We start from the raw sequence: 21,235 nt of genomic DNA on the forward strand, positions 1-21,235 counted from the left end.
TAAATCTTAAATTTTAAATTAATATGGTATAGACGAAGATAGACAAATCCATCACTATTATTATCCTCTTTCGTCTTAAACCAATTATTTATTTTCGAAAAAATGAGATTTATACGTGCTAATATATCCAGTGCCATGTGATGTTTCATATATTCCGAATGAAAAAAAGTTAAAATAAAAAAAATTAGTAAACTAATAAAATAATATTTTAATCACTAATAAATTTATAATTTTTATTATGTGTGAGTTCTATTATCCTGATTCAAATATTATCAAAGTATTATTTTATTATATTATCAAGTTTTTATTTTAAAAAGTTTAATCCAAAATAAATTTTGAACTCACATGAGATAAACAACCTTCTAAAGGTTAAATTATATTATCAATTTGACATAATTAATATTTATCAGCAGCTTACCCTATGGATTAGATGTATCTCAATTTACTTTTAGTAAATAAACTATGAATAAGAATAATTAGTATCAATCCTGCTTTAATTTACAAAATATTGCTTTAACCATGTGAGTCTCATTGTAAATAAAGCTATGTTTTTACTTTCTTCACCTAAAAGCTAAAAAGGGGAAACTACTACAGAGAAAATTGTAGTGTACTAGTTTTAGATCTACGTTGACTTAAACACATTTACCATCTTAGCTTATCATGGACCACCTTGGTGAATGATTCTATTGGTCTACATTTAAATTTAAATAAATTGGATTTAAATAGTAATTCATACATATTTAGCTATTCTAAAACTTAGGACTAAAAAATTAACAATAAGTGTAGCTAGAACTAATGAGAATATTCAAAGGGGTTTGGTTATATATCTTCTATCATAAAGTTGCTAAGTCACGTGCTAATGATATCGAATTATTGTTCCCGTGTTCCTTAATCTTCCTCATCTTATACATGTTCCAAAAAAATTCAAATTTTTTTGAAATGTTTCAATTCAATTGCTTTGTCTTTTACTATTTTAACACACTTCCATGCACCTAGCTACCATAACTAACTCTCTCTTGTGCCTTTGGTGCTATAGTGTGTGTATTAACTATTAAGACATTTGAATATTTGGGATGTTTCAACTTTCAAGTTATTAGTTATCTCACCCCTTCACCTAACATTTCACATTGTGAATTGACAATACAAGAAGCTAAGGGGAAATATCTTGAAAAAAAAAAAAAAAAACTAATATCAATAGTTGAACTAAAAATATATATATTTGGAAGTTCACCATATTCACCAAATTGCAAATTCTATCACCAAGAACTATATATAGTATATTAATTCTAACTCAATTTGCATATATGGAAGGTTTTGCAGTTTTAGAAGAAGTGTCAATAAAATACTAAAATAATAACAAAAAATTTGTATTGCTAATAAAATTAATTCAAAAAAACAAACAATGAATAAATCTAAAAAAATATCATATAAAATAATAAAAAAATATATTTTTATAAGTGATGAATGCTTTTTATATTTGACAAACAATTTATGTGTTTATCCAAATTTTTATGAAAATATTAGTATAACTATTTTGAAGGTATATATTAAAAATCGAAATGAAATTCGATATCTAAATTTTTTATTTTTTAAAAATTTTTTGTTGCTGTTTACAAAAATATTCAAAAAAAATCACTTGACATAAAATCAACAAATTTTTAAAATAAAAATATCTTAAAACAAGTATCGATATAAATTGGGTTTAGGGTGTATTCTACTCTATCCGCATTCCATATATAATATATATTTTATAAAAATTAGGTACATAGTAAAAGAGGTGAGAGTTGAACTTCTCTCATATAATGATTTATAATAAGTGAGCAACTACTAAATTAGTTAGTTAATATAGTAATTTAAAGTATTAGTTTTTTTAATTTTTATTTTATTAATATGTATGAAATTTGGAATGATTAAACTTTGTATTTGCTTTGAAAAAAATTAATATTTCTGTGGGTAGGGTAGGGTTTAGAATTTTAGGGTATAAGTAAACTCGCGGATAAAATATGATAGAGTTTTAAGGTCAAATTCTACCTTACTTTACGTCTTTACCAATTGCCAACCCTAATCATGACTTTAGTTTTGTAAAATAAATTGATTCGTAATAAATAATATAAGAGACTAATAAAATAAAAATTCATTTATAATTTTGAGAATCAATAAATTCAGTTTTTTCAATTGAACCTTTATTTTATAAAACATACATAGGAATCACTTTGAAAATTACTTGAAACATAAAATAAAAAGCTGCATGCATATATATTCAAAACAACTAGTATGTAGTACTAGATCTTACCCTAATCTTACTGCAAATCCAACCATAGATTAAATTACTTGTCTGTTACATTCTGAATGAACTGTCTTAGTCAAACAAATGGTCAACAACTGCCACTGTGTCCCCTTTTTATTATATTATTATTTCAATAAAAAATTATTTTTCTTTTTCTTTTTCTATTAAGTTCTCTTTCATTCTCCACCATTGTTTTGGACAAGATTTTTAAACATCCACATCCCGCTCAGTCTCTTCCCATTCCAAAAGCTGCTTCTTTCAAAGAAAAAAGAGAAGAAAGAAAAGAACTTTGGAGCTTTCTCTCTCTGAGCTCCTACCTCTATCTCTCTTCAATGGAGGTGGTGGTAATGGAGCTTTCAAGATATAGATAGACCCAGGTCCTTATACTTCATCATTTGCATTATCTCTCAACTCAAGCTGAAAAAAATGATTAAAAAAAGTTTTTTTTTTTTTCTGGGTTATTAATTTTGTAAGGGTAAAGCCTTTGGATTTGAAGTAAAATGAAGAATCTTGAAGTGAGTTTGTGGTTAATGTTGGCTAATTTTGATTTTTGCTACATAGGTTTGTTAGAAAATGGTCAAAATGCTACAAAAGTCAAGAAATGAATAGAAAGTTGGGTTTTTTTTAGATAATTTTTTCACTATCTGAAGATGTAAGAACAATGTGGCTTAAGTAAGAGTGTGTAAGAGTATGCATTTGAATATGGTTGAGATGAAATATTTAAAGATAACATTTTAGCATTTTATTTCTTACTGCTTCTTAATGTTTAACCTTTTTTATTTTTGTCTTTTATTTTATTTTATTTTATTTTTTTCATGTAGCTGTTACATTGCACAAGAGCTTGAATTTTTCATTGGATGAGAATTGTTTTATTTCTTTGTTCTTTAACTTCTTTTACATGTATAATTTTTTAATTAGGCATCTTTTTTATTTTTCTTTCAAAGAAATTTATGTGATTGATAAGACATTCTCAATGGAACTTACCCTACAAAAACATTTTATTATTTTTTGTTTGTTTAAAAGAATTTTCATTGTCCATAAAATCTTAATCATTCTTTTCCAAGTATATGAATATTTTGCTGCAATTAGGCCTTATCTTGATCTGCTTTCTATTGTAATAAAAGAGTCTCACTGTGTCTTTGTCTCTTTCTATAATTTATGCTTAATGTTTGTTGTTTAGGGATAAATTGAATTATGTTGTGATTCAAACAGTTATGATATGCTTGGTTTTGATCTAACTTTCTGAATTTCAAAACATAGAGAAAGAAAAGCTTAAGTTGGTGCAGATGCTTGATAGTTCTTAGTGAATTTGTGTTGCTTTGAACTTGTTTTGTTGATCCACTTCAAACCTCCTACCACTTCAAAATTATATTGTTTTCTTACTTAGAATTTCATGCATTCTAGTTGCAGGATTATTCTTACATCAAGATTTAGTGTCTGCACTGTTTTCTGTTGTGGAACAGAATCTTTGCAGACATGAAAGAAAATAGTGTCACTTTGAAAGCTGGAGAGCTCCCTTGTCGATTGACTCGTGCTCGAGCTGCTGCATTTCGTGCATCAGGACAGCTTCCACCACTGAAGGAACCAGCAAAGCAGCAGAATCAGAAGCAGCCGCAGCTGCGAGCCAATCCAAAAAGAGCAGTTTCTGATAATGCTTGTCTTCAGCGCAAGAAGAGAGCTGTTCTTCAGGATGTTACTAATGTTTTCTGTGAGAATACTTACAGGAGCTGTTTCAATTCAACTAAAATTCAGGTTCTTAACAAAAGTATTTTCTTGTTGGTTGATTGATACTGCATTCATGGAAGGTTTCTCACTATCATTGTCCTTGCTGAAGAGTGATGTTTGTGACTACTGCCAGGGTAAGAAGTGCAAGCTGGCAAAGGCTAGTCGAATCAATGTTTCCAAAGTGGCGCCTTCTGCTGCTGCGCAGCAACATGTTCGAGTTCACTGCAAAACAAAGAGTTTTCCGGAGCCAGGTCTTAAATCAGAAGATGCATCTTGTTCAATTAATTCAGAAAATAATGCACTCATTAGGCTAAGTGTGAAAGAGAGTGGCAAGGATGATAAAACTCATGTATCAGGAATCTCTCCTCTGCCTTTGATTTTGCAGAAGAAAGGTCTTTGCTGTCTTTTTTTTATCACATCCCAAGTCTGCAATGTTTATATGTTACCCTGCATATTAAGTAGGGTGTATGCAATTCTTAAAATTTAAATACTCTAACTTTTGTGATTTTAGTTACCATATTGAATATTGTCTTTTTCAAAAATAGATCATGATGTATATAAAGTGATATTTGTTTTATTAACAATAAAGTGATAGAAAGTGGGTTGGCAAATGTGATTTGAAAATCATATACATAAAACATCTTTGTTGATGTTGTTATGATATATCTCTTCACAAGTACTAAGTTCTATGTAGTGCAAATTCTCATTGGTGTTAACATAGCTGACATATATTTGAAACAATTGAACTTTTATTTCTATCCTGGTTAATGATTTTTGTGTGCCTTAACAAAGTGAATAACTTTCACTATTGACATTTTTTCATGTCTTTTTCTCTGCTGTATACTTTTACTGACATGCAGTACTTTGAATTTTGCAGCCAAGAAGTGTAGCCCTTTTCCAATTGCATTAAGGGATCCAGAGATTGCTAACATAGATGATGATAATGAAGATCCTCAGTTGTGCAGCCTCTATGCTGCTGATATCTATAACACCTTGCGAGTTTATGAGGTTTGTGTTATAAATTTCATGCCACCATATACAGCACTCTTCTGCTTTGTGAAAATTACTAAATTACCTTGGTGTTCTCATTTGTCTGTACATTGCATACCAAATTTTCTGAAGAAATACTTGTAATGTAATCACAAAAAGGTAGTGAATTGTGTATCGAAACGAACCTTGTACCATCTTTGTACCAGCTTACTAGGAAACTATGCATCTTATTGCCTCTATCACCCTAAGAAACCTTGCTCTTAATAAGCAGAAGATAGTTATAAACTTTATAATTGACATGATGAGTCTTATAACATTGTGAGGTTCCTGAATTCTAATAGTTTCATACAACTGGAATAATTAGCATAACTATTCTGTCATATCATATGCTTTTCTTATATATTTTGTTGTCTTGAATTTGTTTGTGTAATATATTTTTCTTTTCCAGCTCGCAAGAAGGCCGAATCCTAACTTTATGGACACAAAGCAGCACGACATTACTCAAAGCATGCGCGGGATACTGGTCGATTGGCTTGTAGAGGTTTGCATAATTTAATTTTTCTCAAATAATACAATGATGGAATGTAAAGTGTAGCTAAAATACTAGTGTTACAGATATCATAATGCCCCAAAAAGAATGTGAAAATATCATAGAGATTCCATGAGTACAATGGAGATTTTAATTTACTTTGGAGACATTACTTAACAAATTTATGAGAAAAAGAAAAAGAAATGGAAATTTTTTCTTTGTATTACATATGCCAAATTGTGTTCTTACTCCTTCCAATGTTACTTTTTCAGGTTTCTGAGGAATACAGATTGGGACTAGACACTCTTTATCTCACAGTGTATCTCATAGATTGGTTTCTCTCCAGAAATTACATAGAAAGACAGAGACTTCAGCTACTTGGGATCACATGCATGTTAATCGCCTCGTGAGTTCTCGAATTCAATGAAGACTTTTCATGAATTTGCATTAATATTCTTCAAATGAGCCCTTTTATCAGGATATTGAAATTGAGATTTTCATTTAAGTTGATGCTGCTGTGATTCCAAATTTAGCCATTGGTGAAACATGCTTCTTATACTAATTGACATCAATTATAACAAGTATTCTTAGTACTCTTGATTTTTTCTATGTATGATTACTAATCTTGAAGAACTTTTATCAGTCATTTTAATGTATTTGATGTCAATTTATCTTCTGTTTTCTGTGATTGAAGGAAGTATGAAGAAATTAATGCCCCACGAATCGAAGATTTTTGCTACATCACAGACAACACATACACGAAAGCAGAGGTATGTTCAATGCAAAACTCTTTTACACTGATAGTGCAAAATAATTAAACTAATTAGAAATCAATGACTGCAGTTTCTTTTACATATGTATACACATGATTATGCATAGGCTTTGGAACCATTTGCAATGTATAGTTATTGTAAACTGCAGGTACTGAAAATGGAGAGCCAAGTGTTGAAATCTTCTGGATATCAGCTTTTTGCTCCCACTACAATAAGTTTCCTCAGGTAATAATTTTCATATCCCTATGATAAAGGGAATTTCAAAATGTGATTTTGAAGATCCTTAATGCAATTTTCTTGCTACATTCTTGGTTTTTTTAGGAGGTTTCTTCAAGCTGCTCAAGCATCATCCAAGGTGAAAAGAATCTTAATTACTGTATCAGTATCTTGATCTTTTATAAACTTGTTTATGTTTTCATATCATATAGTATCATATTTGATTCTCAATCCATACTGTGAAAAGTAGGCTTTAACTCATCTTCCGAAAATTTTCGCAGAGTCCGAGCCTTGAATTGGAGTACTTGGCCAACTATCTAGCTGAACTAACATTGATGGAATATAGTTTCTTGAATTTCCTTCCATCTACCATTGCTGCATCAGCTGTGTTCCTTGCCAAATGGACATTGGATCAGTCAAAACATCCATGGGTTAGTACTGTCTCTAATTCATGTCTTCTTTACTTGCATGTGAAGCAAATTAAAAAAGCAAAAAACCATTGTTTATGAAACAGAATCCAACTCTTCAGCACTATGCTTGTTACAAAGCATCAGATTTGAAAACCACAGTTCTTGCATTACAAGATCTGCAGTTGAATATCAATGGATGCCCTCTAACTGCGATTCGCTCGAAGTACAGTCAAGACAAGGTACAACTTTTGTGCATTATTTGGTTCATATTTTTAGTTTCAGTGTTTTCTATTTTCATAACTTCGCGAAGAAGCAACTAAAAACGACATTTGATTTTCTGTTTTCAGTTTAAATGTGTAGGGTCCTTGTCTCCACCAAAACTACCTGAAACTATGTTCTGAAGAATGAAGATTTATCAATGATTGACAATGACAATTAAATGCAAAAAGGGACTCCTAAGTTATATGTACACTACTCATCACAGAAAATCTTGTTTCTAATCTAATCTTTCCATTCATTTTTTTTATCCTATTCTTTTCTGAATATCTTTGTAAATACATTATTTCATCATTTTGGCTAGGGTTCATGCTGAGTTGTTTGAGATAGAACCACAAAGCCAAGATTAGGCACCTTCTTGCCTTGGATAATTTCTTAACAAAATGCAACATCTTATGTGACATTTCTCAAACTCAAATGTGATGAATATTATTATTGTTCAGTGGGGATGTAACAAAATGACAAGATCTTAGGCCTTTGGAACATCTTTTGAACTCAAAAGTTGCATGGTTTTAATTATTTAGTGGGGTGTAACAAAATGACATTATCTTTATGCCTTGGATATTTTTGAATTCTAGTATTGTGTATCAAAATGACACTATCTTATGCTTTGGACAATTGGGTTCTTATAGCATGTTCTGCTTTTATAGTTTTACTTTGCTATCAATTATTTTAGATTTTATATGTAGCATAGCTCTCTTAATGTATGTTTATTTTAAAATAATAATAATAATAATAATAATAATAATAATAAAACATTTGTTTATTCTGCTTGACTGTGATGTTGTGTTTAGTTTCTTGGTATGAGATTATTTGGAAAATTTATCTAAAGATTTTTTCTTTTCTTAGTTGATCATTTTTAAACCATCATTTTTGAAAAGTAAAATTATTTTACATTTAATTATAATTATAATACTAAAATATTTTATTTCACCTCCAAACACTTTCCTTATGAAAAAATAGAAAATCGTAACATCTCAATTTTTTTATATAAATTTCCTAAAAACAATTTCTTAATCATACTAAAATTCTTAAAAACTATTTTTTATCACAAAAAATCCACCTTCCACTTTTAGACAAGATAATTGCTAAAGTCCAATATTATTAGTATTAAAAATAAAAAAATATTACTATCATTAACTCAAATTACAAGACTAATATTAAAAAACTAATTGTCACATAATATTTTTTATTCTATTTATTGTTATTATTATTATTATTATTTAATCGAAATCACGAAATTTACCTTTCATAGCAATAACTAATTTGCTTCTCAACTCTGAACTCTTTCCGAAGAAGTAAACAATTGAAAAAGATTCCATTTTCATGGGTGAAAATCGAACCTTCAATCACACCGTCACAGAACAAGGTGAGCATTTTCACTGCCATAATAAAATTTCTCATGAATTTTGTCTAAATCAACTTAAAAGATTTCTTTTTTCTCTTTTTTGGGGTTTGAATTTTTATGGTTCTCCTGACCCAATCATCATCATCGTGATCATGATCATGTGCTTATGAATGAACAAGAGTTCCTCATTGGGTCAACGACAAAACCTGATTTTCAACTCTGCGGCTAACACTCCTTCATTTCTCTCTCTTAGAGAGAAGAAGAAGAAGAAGAGTCACAGAGAAACATGGCTTCTTCTCTGAATGTGTTATCTCAACCATGCCACCCAACAATTTTGCCATCTTTCACTTGTTGTTCTTCTTCTTCTAACACTAACAACATCAACATTCCTTCTTCTAACAATTTCAAATTGCATTTCTCTTCTTCTAAGCTCTCTCACTTCCTAACCCACTCTTCAAAGTCAGGTACTTTTTCCTTTTTCCCCTATCCACTTCCTTCAATTTTCACTCATTTCTACTTGTTTAACTATCTTATCATATTGATTAAAAAAAGTTCTCTTTATTTTGTTTAATTGAAACAGTGGTGTTGGTGTATCTTTACTCTGTTACTTTGAGATTTTTTCTTATAAATTTGGAGATTGAAGACTGTGACTCTAACTAATAGCTTAAACTTTTAGGATAAGTGTTTATATGATAAGGTATCGGAGTTTCTATAATCTAAAGGTCTATGCAAAATTCATAGCCTGTTAGAAAAAATTGGGATTGCATGTTGGATTATTAGGTCTTGTGTTATGCTAGAGTTTCAACCATAATCTAAATTCTTTCATTCAGAAATAGGATAAGAAATTATGAAAAGAACAGTGGCTATTTGTGTTGTGTTTATGATGACTGTGACTGTTTGATACAATCACTTGCAACATTAAAGACAGCTAGAAGTATTTGATTTTTGTAATAGAGACCTCAATGTATGATTGGTTGACAACTTGACATTACACTATAACTCTGTCGAAATTCATATCCTCTTTGGCATAAGTGTTAAATCTTTTGTTGCGAAAAATTAGCTACCATTTATGATTCCAATTGCTTCCTGTAGGCAGTGGAAATTCATGGCTGCAACATGGTTTTAATTCAACAAATACTGCTGGCATCAATGAATACAGGCAAGGTCCTTTATATTCCGTATTCCCTACAAAACCGGCTCAAGTTTCCTCTGTGCAGGACCTTTTTGAGTTTATATGCTCAGGGCCTTTGCTAGAAAAAATAGGTGTGACTGCAGAGATGGTTGCAGAGTCCATAGATAAGTGGTTGTTATACGGTCGGCTGCTATCTCAATTGTTTCAGTTGAACGAGTTGTACTTAACGGTGCCTCAAAAAGCTAGGATCTATCACTATTATATACCGGTCTTCCTCTGGTGCGAAGATCAGATTAAGCAACATCGGTCGACATTCAAAAATGAAGAAGATATACCTCCTTTAGTGGTGTGTATTGCACACTTCTCTCTTTCCTTATAATGTTTCATTTTCTTTTATGCAGCTTACTATTAATTTCCTTCATCTATACCGAATATTAGTGATGATCAATTAATCATAAATATTTCTGCACTATTGCTCAGATTGGATTTAGTGCTCCCCAAGGTTGTGGAAAGACGACCCTTGTCTTTGCTCTTGATTATCTTTTTCAGAAGACTGGCAGGTTTGCTTTAAATTTCGAAGCAACCTTGTATATTTATTATCCTTTGTTGTACTAATTACTGTCTGAAAGTGAAGTGTGCTAACATATGACTGATACATCATATGGTGAAATTCTCAGGAAGTCGGCAACAATATCTATAGATGACTTTTATTTGACGGCTGAAGGTCAGGTATAAGAAAGCCGTAATCACCTCTTGCCTTTTCCATTAGTGCCACCATCTTGATCTTTTTTTGTTTTGTTTTGCTGACAAATTATGTATTTTGGTTGCAGGGTAAACTAAGAGAAGCTAATCCAGGAAATGCCCTTCTTGAGGTAGTTATCCACATGATTTGTCGAAGAGTAGCGAGTGATTAGTATTGTGTGAAGATATTTTTTGATTGCTTAGAAGTTTTGTTTGCCTTGTTGCTTCCCAGTTCCGGGGAAATGCAGGAAGCCACGATCTTCCTTTGTCTGTTGAAACCTTAACTGCTCTGTCCAAATTGACAAGAGAAGGTTTGGACAAAATTTAGTTGTTTATTTTTTTTTTATTTTTTCTTCAAGTATTTTATTCATAATTCATTGTCATTTGAAGTTTTCAGGTATGAAGATAAAGCCACCTCGATATGACAAAGTAAGGGCTTAGCTTAGACATATTTTCATTATTTTGATACATTTTCGCTTCATTGTTGCTGATGTTTATTTCTCTGCCTCTGCAGTCTGCATTCAATGGAAGAGGCGACCGTGCTGATCCTTCAACTTGGCCAGAGGTCGAAGGACCCCTTACGGTAACATATTATCTATTGTAATTCTTAATCCCTTTCTTTTTTTTTTCCTTTTTTCCTGACAGATTAATTTCACGTTGTAACCGATGAAGTAAAAAGGCAAACAGACCAAATCTTACTGATGTCAATTAACATGAATTCTTTATAAGGCTCTAAGGTTGGTGATATCCAGCTTTGGAAAAAAAGAAAAATGGTTTTCTGGCTGAACTAAACTTAAGAGTATAATGAAATTTTTGGGGTTAGCCTTGCCATGAAACAAATACAGATGTCGAGTTTTTAATACTTCAATTATTGTGCATGAATGACTGTCTAGGTTGTGTTATTTGAGGGTTGGATGCTCGGCTTCAAGCCTCTTCCTACGGAAGTTGTGAAGGCTGTTGATCCTCAGGTCAGAACTAGAAATTCATATTTAGTTTGCTTATAGAGCTGTTGATATTGAATATCCGAAGATGCGATTTATGTAGGTTATGTTCTAAATAAAATCATTCGTGCTTGTTTTTTCAGCTAGAAACTGTGAATAAAAACCTTGAAGGTTATTATGATGCATGGGACAAATTCATAAAATCATGGATAGTCATCAAGATTAAGGATCCAAGTTGTGTCTACCAATGGCGTTTGCAGGTAGCTCTGTTTTTTGACACCCCTTTACTAAATTGTACAATGTTTATATTCGGAACCTAGTCGTAACACATACGTCTCTGTCGCATGTTTTCCAAATTCGCAGGCTGAGATTGCGATGAGAGAGGCTGGAAAACCTGGAATGTCTGATGATGAGGTCCGTTTATTATTACTCCCTCCATCAATTTATTGACAAATTGATGCTTAAATATAATATCAGAGGAATAAACTACTATCTGATTTAAAATTTGAGGAAACAAATCTATGTTTGAAACCTTTAGAATACTAACTCCACATCCTTATTTATGTTTGGATGATTAATTCAATTTTTTTACTTGCTTGACTAATGAACAATGATGTCTTTTCATGACCTTAACACAAGATTGTTTTCTTCATGGTTTGCACTGTGCAGGTGAGAGATTTCGTTTCTCGCTACCTGCCGGCGTACAACGCTTACCTTCCGACACTTTACTTGGAGGGTCCAAACGGGTCGGATCCGAAGCATCTACTAACTATTGAGATAGATGAAGGAAGAAACCCCATCTTGGCTACTTAGGTTCACTTATATGAGAATATATTGCTGGCTTTTAAGATTTTGGAGAGAACTCAGAGTGGAAATAAGCCAACCTAGATGCATCATTTTTCCTTGAAATGTACAGTTTTTTTTTTCCTCCTTTTTTTATTGTTTTTTCTCCCCTTCTATAAATACATCACAGCTATTACATTCTAGTGTTCTTGTGTGAAGAATGAATAAAGGAAGGAATTGTGTCCACAATGTGGCCATTTGCTTTTGGCAATGAGCCTTCAAGATAATTAGTCATTTATTTTACTAGTTTGATATTTACATTTTTTTTTTGGTCAAGAGAGTTGAGTTTTTTACTTGTCTATAATATCCTTTTTTTAAAGGATCAATATATATTCCTGGTTCTCCTTTAGTTCTTAGGAACCATACACACCTATTTGTGCTTTTTTCTTAAGGAATCCTACTTCCTATTCACTACTTGGCATTCGTTAAAATTGGAACTTGGATACAGCATATTAAAAGACACATGATTTACCACTAGAGTTAAACTCTCAGTAGCCTAGCAGGTAGGGTGTTATCGATTCGGTTTGGTTTGGTTTTGGACCAAAAATCAACCGAACCGATATGTTCGGTTTCTATAAATACACAACAGTTTGGTTTGTTGCTTTTACAACAACTGAACCGAACCGAACTGAACCAACAGCGGTTTGATTCGGTCGGTTTTTTCAGTTTTTAATTTTTAATGAGCAAAATATGAATCACAATAATTAGAGGTTTAAAATAGTCAATAAACTAAAATAATAAGAATAAAACATTGAAATGGTTAGGGGTTGGAGATTTTTGTTGTTAGGTTAAAGATTAAAATGGTTAAAACATTGAAATGGATGCATATGTTCGGTTCGGTTTGGTTCGGTTTCTGTCGAGCCAACCGAACCGATCAGTTTTATAAATAAATAAAAACTAATTTTTTCGGTTTTCAAATTGGTTGTTGTAATTTTCAATTCGGTTTGCGGTAATTTTTTGTCCAGTTCGGTAACTTACACCCTTACTAGCAGGCTAAGGAGTAATTCATCACGGATCGGAGCTCTATTTAAAGGTATGTCATTGGCCAATCGGTTATTGTATGCATAAAACAAGATTCAAATTTTCGATATTTGTTTAATCAAACTATTGAATTAACCATTAGGCCGATCCAACTTGGTTAAAAGCCTCGGCATCTATTTGTGCTTTACTTTGTAGAATTACAAAATCATAACGGATCTTCTTTGTTGGGCCTTTCCTCCTAAAAGTTTCATATCTGATAAGTGTTATATTATGACCCAGCCCAAAAAATAGTTTTCTATTATGATAACGAGGAAAAACAAACTCTGCTATGACAAAAAAAATTCTGCACTATAAGACATTCGTTTTGACCCAAAAAAAAATGAAATAGTTCAAAACAAGAAAAGAATTTGCAGCCGAGGCTTGGGCTAGTGGCACGATCTGTTGCCTCGCAAGTAGCTGCACGGATGTAATACATGAGTAATCCATCTGACCAAAAAAAAAAAAAAAAAAAAAAAAGAAAAGAATTTGAAATAGTTAGTTCGGGATTTTAGTTATCTATTTTCTTTTTCATGAATTATGAATAGTTTTACCATTCAAAGATGAGTAAAGAGAATTATTAATTCATCTGACATATATTATGTTATGATATTTTTCCTCTTTTAATTTGAGGACATTTCATATAACATTTATAGTTTATCCTTTTTCTTAATAAATTATTATATTAACATATCATAGTGTATACCAAATTACCAACTACGTATATTTCCTGCAAACCACATATTTATTAACAGTAACGTCATATGTATGTGTAAGGGTGGTAAGTGGAGAAGTCAATCCCGCCTTGTTAGAAGTCTGTTTTTTAGCAGATTGGTCCATTCTGTCTTATCTAGTGAGACAGTCCTATAATCTTTTCTTCTTTTCTTTAATTACGGATTGGCAGACTAAGTCCGCCAAAATTCCTCTTTTTTTATTTTAGGGTTAACTACTAAATTATATATATAATTTCACAATCATATTAATAAATTTATATTTTTTAAAAGCATAAAAAAATTATATTATATTCACAAACATTAAAATCTTTGTAATTATAAATATTGTCTTCAAAGCAAAATAAACATAATCTAAAACATAATTATAAATATTGTCTTCAAAATAACATAAACATAATCCAAAACACTCATTTTTCATCTTCATACTTTTGTAAGTTGGGTTGGAGGAAGTTAAATTTTGACAAAAAAATTGTAAAAATACCTCCCTTACCAAAAAAAATTAATCTCGACGAAAAAACCCGCCCCGTCTTATCAAAACTCGCAGTTTAAGCAATCGAGTTAGACAGACTTTTGCTCTTTGGCGATCCTAATTTTTTAATTTAGTCCTTTTTTTGTGAGTTACACGGGCCAATACGATGGATTTAGGCCCATTTACACCCGTATGTATGTGCATCTAAGAAGTTATTTCAAAAATTGTGATATAAATTTCTAATCTAATGAAGTAATTAGATTATTAGTTAGTTTCTTACTATTATATTATATATGTTTTATAAAACTTTTAATTTCTTTTCCCAATAAACACACTCATATCATATAATAAAAAAAAATTGCTTCAATCATTAGAATACTCTTATCTCTAAATTTCCTGCTTGGCAAGATTCAATTTTTCTTACTCTTACAATCATTTTCTTACTAGCTCCCAAATACCAAAAAGTATTGCCAACTATATTAATTCATATATGAATTCTATGGATTACATAATATAATTTGAACTTTTAGCAATGAATTGATTGATAGAAACAAGTTTAACAACCAAAACAAAATGGAAGGTGCATTGTCAAGGAAATCCAAATCCTTAACAAAAACTCAAAAGCAAAAAGGAAGAATAACAAGATAACAAATGAATGATGCCACCACCATCACACTCACTCTTGGACAAAACATAAGGTTATCGTCATCTCTTCTTATTTCCTAAAGTAGTGGCAAACCATGGCAACATGGACCCCTATTTCTCATATATATTAATTAATTTAAAAAGATAATAATAATTTCACTAAATGACACACATACATAACCGAGCACCTTTAACTTTTTTCGTGGGCCAAACTTTTATTTATAGAAATTGTCAAGTAACATGTGTATATTTAGGAGGAAATATAAGATTTATATCTAAAAAAATTGATAAATATCTTGTATATTAATCTATAAATTAAAACTTTATGTAATATTTGATTACAAAAAATTTTAAAAATTAAAAAAACAAATTGAAACATTTTTAATTTTTAAAATGATATAAATTTACTGTAATATCGTAGGATCTTTTTCTTTGAATAGGAGAAGAAGAAACTTAATATACTATAGAAACTTAAGAGTAAAATTTCTTTAATTTTTGGTTCCTAGCCTTTTTTAATTTAGATAATTTATATATTAACGATAGAAAAATGATAATCTATTTTTTATCTTTTTTTAGATGCATGAGTCTTTCTATGAGAATTTCGATAAAAAATAATAGAAAATATTTATATATGATGTTAATTTGTATGATATAGTCTTTGTCTTTTCTGTATTGATGATAATTATTTGATTGTGACCGTTTATTCTATACAGTCATCAAAATAATACGATAAAAAACATTGTTTTGATGATTATATAAAAATTAAACCGTCTCAATCGAATGATTATCATTCGCGTAAGACTGATGAAGATTAAATCACATAAATTATAGTACATGTAATATTTTTCGTTATTCTTCACCAAAACTTCTTACAAAAAAATTCCTGCGTCTAATAAAAAAGAAGGATATAAGAACTCATGCATCTAATGAAAAAGAAAAATAAGAAGCGAATTGTCATTTTCCAATCTTAAAGTACATGATTTCTAAATTAAAAAATGATAAGAGCCAGAAAGAGATTTTACTCTAAAACTAAAATAGTGGTTCAATTGATGGGCATGCTAAATTTCATTATCACATATACATGGGTGGTCTTGACAAAAACGAGATAGGCTTTATGGTAGTGTCCTATGTTGACATGATTTATGGTGAGAAGAGAAGTTCGATTTTATCATGACTTGGCTATATTTAGCTTTAAATATATAAATAACATTTTTGGTAATTTATCATCATCATATATCTTTTATTTGAAGCCTATAGCCATATATATATATAGCTATGGCCCCGCCCTATGTATTGAATAATTGTATTTTCTTTTCATTTCTTCCCTTTCTTCATTTGAGAGAACACAACTTTTTCATCAATTTCAAATCTTTTCTTCTTTTTGTCACCTTAGAGAAGAGATTGATTTTCCTTCTTTCAACAAGGTTGGGGAAGTTTCCACAATGACATTATATATATTGAATCAAATATCATAACTTGTGATATGATATGATTGTTGGTGCATTGTAATGGGAACATTGCAAAAGCAAACCGAGTACTTGTTTCGTCTGAATATAGAAATAGAATAGTTTCAATAGAATAGTTTTAGATATACCGAAAATACCGGTGTTTCACTTGTTTTAACTGTTGATCTGAATTATAAAAAATATATATAATATATATTAATTAAAATCAACGGTTAAAATAATTGAAATACTGATATTATCGGTATACCTAATAATTTTTCTATAAAATATCTCAATTCAACTCAATTTCATATTATTATTATTAGGTGAATTTTAGTATTTTACCAAACTCTTTTTTAAATAAAGGATAAGTTATCTTCTATGACATATTTAATAACTATTGGATAAAATAAATTATGTCATATCATAGTTAATATTAATTCTTAATTTAACTTGAGTTTTGACAACTAAATTAAACTAATTAAATATAATAAAAAAATTTTGTACATTATAAAAGTTACAAAAGAGATTTTATTTTATAATTTTTTATTTTTTTTAAACCATAGATCTAACAATACAAAAAAAAACTAAAAATACTGAAAATAACAAATGAAAAAAAAAATCAAAAGGCCAAATCACAAATTTAAAATAGTAAAAAAATAAATAAAGTGTTAATTGAGTAAGAGTAAATTTTATAGTTGTTAATGGAGTTGATATAAGAATCTTATAATTTTGTAGGTATGAACTTCAAGTGATTTTACATAATAATTAGTTTGGTTATCAAAATTTAAGTTAAATTAAGAATCAATATTAATCATCTTGATGATATAATTTATTTCATCTAATAACTACTAAATTTATCACAGAGAATAATTTACTCTTTATTTAAGAGAAAGTTAAATAAAATTTATTTTTTTATTATTATTATTGTTGTTGTAAAAAGATACAGGCTATGGTGAGTCATGAGTGATTATTATTATGGTGGTTATAATAATTATATAACTTTGACAACGCTTAAAAATATATATTACTAAAATTAAAATAATAATTTTAATATTTGAAAATATTTTTTATTTAAAAATAAGAATAATTATTACAAAAATATAAAAAGTATAACCTTAATTTTAACATTTTAAATGTTACTAAACTTGCATATATAACTACCGTAATAATATTCATCATCATAGTCTTCATTTTATAAAGTCAATTTATTACTTGTATATAAAGAAAAAGGTTAGATAAACACGTTATTTTTATAATTAAATCTAATAATTAAGTCTAATCAAATATTTTTTTATTCTTTTTATGTGTATTTTTATTAATTGGCTTTTGTTATACTAATAAACTATTGAATCAATTAAATTTAATTTAATTTTTAAAATAACTTGTTCATATAATATTATTGATATATAAAAAGGAATTGGTGACTTTGGATTCAGTAACCATTTTGGTCTCACAAAAATTTTCTATAAATAATTCAAGAATAGTTATTATAAAATGTTGAATACAATCCCTTTAAATTATACTCCTTATTATTATTATTTAACCACTAAATTATAATTATTTTTATGTTTAATATATTATGTGGAAATTAAAAAAACCACCATTACCTGTGGGGACGGTGGTTATTATTACATGAGAAATAAAAGATTGTTGGTTTAATTTATTAAACCTACCATTCTCAGAATGTGACCCAATAATAATAATCATGTCCATACATACAGTTCAATATTTTTCTATACTAACAATAATTTAAGTGGACCTTACCTCATATAATGAATTGAACCATTGAATGTATATGATTAATGTGAATACATTAAGTTGCTTTCGTAATGAACCAATTTGGGTTGGTCGAGTGGTCAGCTCACTCGTCTGTTTAAATAAGTATTGGGAGTTCAAATTCTGCCTTATGCATGCGATAGATCCTTAAATAAAATTCAGATCTATGACGAATTAGTCTTTGATTTTTCAAATTAAAAGATACCGTGAGAACAAAAAAAATTACTTTTGTAATGTTTTATTTTAATCCACATTTAGCTCAATGAACATGTGTTTTTGAATATGTAATATCATCATTTTTAAATATGTATAATTAAAGGAGTAGTGTTAATAATACATGTTAAACAAATTTGAATTAGTGTGTCACACAAACAAGCAATTAGTAGTTTACACTTATTTTCAATTTAATTAAGTAGGAATTGAATAACACTATGGGTTAATTAGTTAGTAATTATTAGAAGTATGGGTAATTAAGTATTAATGGGAACATAGACAAGATTCTGTATCTAGAATTAAGAATTTAGGATAGAGCTTGGTTTGTGTGCTCTTATCATGTGCACCTCAGTTGTCAGAAACAAAAAATACAGAGTTCATGAATCAGAATTATTCTTTCATAATGTATTACATGTTATGATGTCTATTGTTACTGTGGTTATGGAAGTTATGCATCTTTAGTCACATCTAAAAAGTGTTGTTATTAAGGTAATAATTATTTATTATTTAAAAATATTTTTTTAGCTTAAAAAATTTATTAAATAATAAAAAATTATCAAAATTATTACATAGTCAATGTAATCATTGTAATGATGAAAAACAATTTTATTTTATGTTATGTGTACCAAAAGTTAATTACCATATTAAACACATATATTTATAAATAAATAGATAATATTTAATTTATGATTAATTTTTAGTATGTATATAATATTTTTGTTCGTAAAAATGATGATAATTTTCACTAACTTTAAAGGAATGTGGCTCTAGTAGTTTGTCATACACTATTAAATCACTACAGATGTTTGATTAATTATAATGTAAATTTGTCTTTAATTATAATTATTGTAAATCTAATTTATTAAAATGTATTATTCATTTTTGTGTTTGTTCTTTTTCACCTTGTATGTTTTTCGTTTTATAATGATCAAAGCAGTTTCATAATCATAATCAACGCGAATTTAAATTTATAATAAAATATTTATAATTGTTGATAATAATCAATTTTGAGGCATACATGTAGTACTATAAATCTTAAAGTGTTAAGTTAATAAATTTCTCATCTTATAAATTCCTCACTCTTCAAGTGAGAGAACATAAAATGAGAAGATACCACATCAAACTCAAAACCTTAAAGTGTCAAGTTAATGGGTCTTTCATCTTATAAACTCCTCACTCTTTCTTGTTTTTTTTAATGTGGGACTAACTTCATACTTGCAACACTAGCATACTGTATATATATATTTTTTTATTTTAAAAAATTTTTTTTTAGCACTTTCTTTTTTACTTTTTAAATGATGATATGTACCCTCTTAATAATAATTACACATATGCATATATAGATATGGAGAAAATAAACCACTTAATTCTGCTCTACATCATATGGTCTAGACTTTTTGAATTTTCTTATAATTAATTGATGAGTTTGGAAAACTCCAAATTAATTATTGTGATGAACAAATATTGTTAAAATATATAATTACAAAATTATTAATAATGTTAGTTGATTATATGCTAATTGATAATTTTGTATTGCAGGAATTAAATTGGGCCGAAATAAAAAGGAAAATGGTGCCAGCCCAATTTACATTCAGCCTTGGTTTTGATAATAAATTGAAAACGGCTGTTTTAATGTTGCTTGGGCCCAAATGATTTTGATTGCTCTAAGCCCAAGTGGATCACATGCTTTCCATTTGTTTTATGCATGCTCCAAATCTTATCAGGAAAGCAAATGTTATTAATGGGCCAAGATCAAATATTGTTGCAATCAAGCCCATATTTTACAAGAGTTCTTCATGCATGATCCGAAACCAAAGAAGGAAGAAAGCAAAATTGCCTTCAACGGATCCAAAGATTCAAACATTAGATGGATTCCAAAATTCATTTAATTACAATATATTGCATGGGAACTATGAGAGAGAATATGAGTGACTTTGATTTGATGGACATCATTGAGCTACACGTTACTCAGTAAAGGGAAGTGAACACTTATTTTGCTTCATCAATCTTGCTTTAGTCAATGTTCAATTTCTCTCTCTTCTCTCTCATCTCTTTCTTCTTCTCTCTTCGGTTAATACACAGAAAGTATTGGTAGCCATGGAAGCAAATGTAAGCTACCGAAAGGAAGGGAGAACAAGCTACAAGACCATCATGATGATGGCACGAAAAAGAAAATCAAAAGTATGTTGTGGCTGAGATTGTCACCAAATATGGTAAGATTTGGTGAGGTAATCTCGGATCCTCCATACCCAAAAAAGGAAGATGAAGATTCGGCCAGCAGAAAGATCTTGGAGGCGTGACTTGTCTTCGTTTCTGATCAACCACCACAGGGAGTAGCTAGAGTGGCGAAGTGATGGTTGAAGGCAGAAGTTGAAGCAGAAGAAGTCATCATCATCATGAAGCATCAAGGGCCAGAAATCCATCTTGGAGAGGAAGCCAAGGATGGAGCGCTCGGATTGATGAAGAGTGGTGACCAAGGAAGGACTAGAGGTATTTCCATGTTGGTTTTTGCATGTGTCACCTCTTCTCTCTGTATGGCCGAACCGGTTTTTGTTGAAGGAAAAGAAGCTGAGCTTGGGTCTGGTTTTCAAACTGTGAAGGCGTCACTTCTCTATAAAAGAGGTGAACAGTCATGGTTTGAATCAAGGAAAAGAGTAAGATTTGAGAGTGCAAGGCACAGAGTTCTCAGAGCTTCCTAAGCTAGTAGTTCTCTTCTCCTTCA

At 29.7% G+C, this 21,235-nt stretch overlaps 2 protein-coding genes across 8 annotated transcripts; both read left to right on the forward strand.

Moving 5' to 3' along the window:
* Nucleotides 1-2,489: 2,489 nt before the first annotated feature.
* LOC130949075 (cyclin-A2-4) lies at nucleotides 2,490-7,691 on the forward strand. Of its 6 annotated transcripts, XR_009073323.1 has the most exons (13): nucleotides 2,515-2,664; nucleotides 3,698-4,039; nucleotides 4,146-4,404; nucleotides 4,890-5,020; nucleotides 5,451-5,543; nucleotides 5,804-5,937; nucleotides 6,226-6,301; nucleotides 6,453-6,529; nucleotides 6,626-6,659; nucleotides 6,802-6,951; nucleotides 7,035-7,169; nucleotides 7,278-7,396; nucleotides 7,511-7,691. XR_009073323.1 is itself a non-coding variant. In XM_057877900.1 (12 exons), the coding sequence occupies exons 2-12, from the start codon at nucleotides 3,764-3,766 to the stop codon at nucleotides 7,329-7,331; spliced, it is 1,419 nt and encodes a 472-aa protein (XP_057733883.1). In that variant the 5' UTR covers nucleotides 2,490-2,664; nucleotides 3,692-3,763; the 3' UTR covers nucleotides 7,332-7,691. The 6 variants fall into 6 exon arrangements, 5 of the variants coding, with proteins under 5 accessions (XP_057733883.1, XP_057733882.1, XP_057733886.1 ...); XM_057877900.1 differs by having other exon boundaries at nucleotides 2,490-2,664; nucleotides 3,692-4,039; nucleotides 7,278-7,691; XM_057877899.1 differs by having other exon boundaries at nucleotides 7,278-7,691.
* An 805-nt stretch (nucleotides 7,692-8,496) lies between these two features.
* On the forward strand, nucleotides 8,497-12,422 carry LOC130949077 (D-glycerate 3-kinase, chloroplastic). Of its 2 annotated transcripts, none has more exons than XM_057877905.1 (12): nucleotides 8,497-8,575; nucleotides 9,647-10,032; nucleotides 10,167-10,246; nucleotides 10,364-10,415; nucleotides 10,517-10,558; nucleotides 10,660-10,738; nucleotides 10,825-10,856; nucleotides 10,942-11,010; nucleotides 11,321-11,395; nucleotides 11,512-11,628; nucleotides 11,732-11,782; nucleotides 12,038-12,422. In XM_057877905.1, the coding sequence occupies exons 1-12, from the start codon at nucleotides 8,533-8,535 to the stop codon at nucleotides 12,179-12,181; spliced, it is 1,170 nt and encodes a 389-aa protein (XP_057733888.1). In that variant the 5' UTR covers nucleotides 8,497-8,532; the 3' UTR covers nucleotides 12,182-12,422. The 2 variants fall into 2 exon arrangements, with proteins under 2 accessions (XP_057733888.1, XP_057733887.1); XM_057877904.1 differs by lacking the exon at nucleotides 8,497-8,575 and adding an exon at nucleotides 8,677-9,018.
* The last annotated feature ends 8,813 nt before the right edge of the window (nucleotides 12,423-21,235 follow it).

This window comes from Arachis stenosperma, chromosome 9 (genome assembly GCF_014773155.1).
Source record: "Arachis stenosperma cultivar V10309 chromosome 9, arast.V10309.gnm1.PFL2, whole genome shotgun sequence".
Classification (NCBI taxonomy): domain Eukaryota; kingdom Viridiplantae; phylum Streptophyta; class Magnoliopsida; order Fabales; family Fabaceae; genus Arachis; species Arachis stenosperma.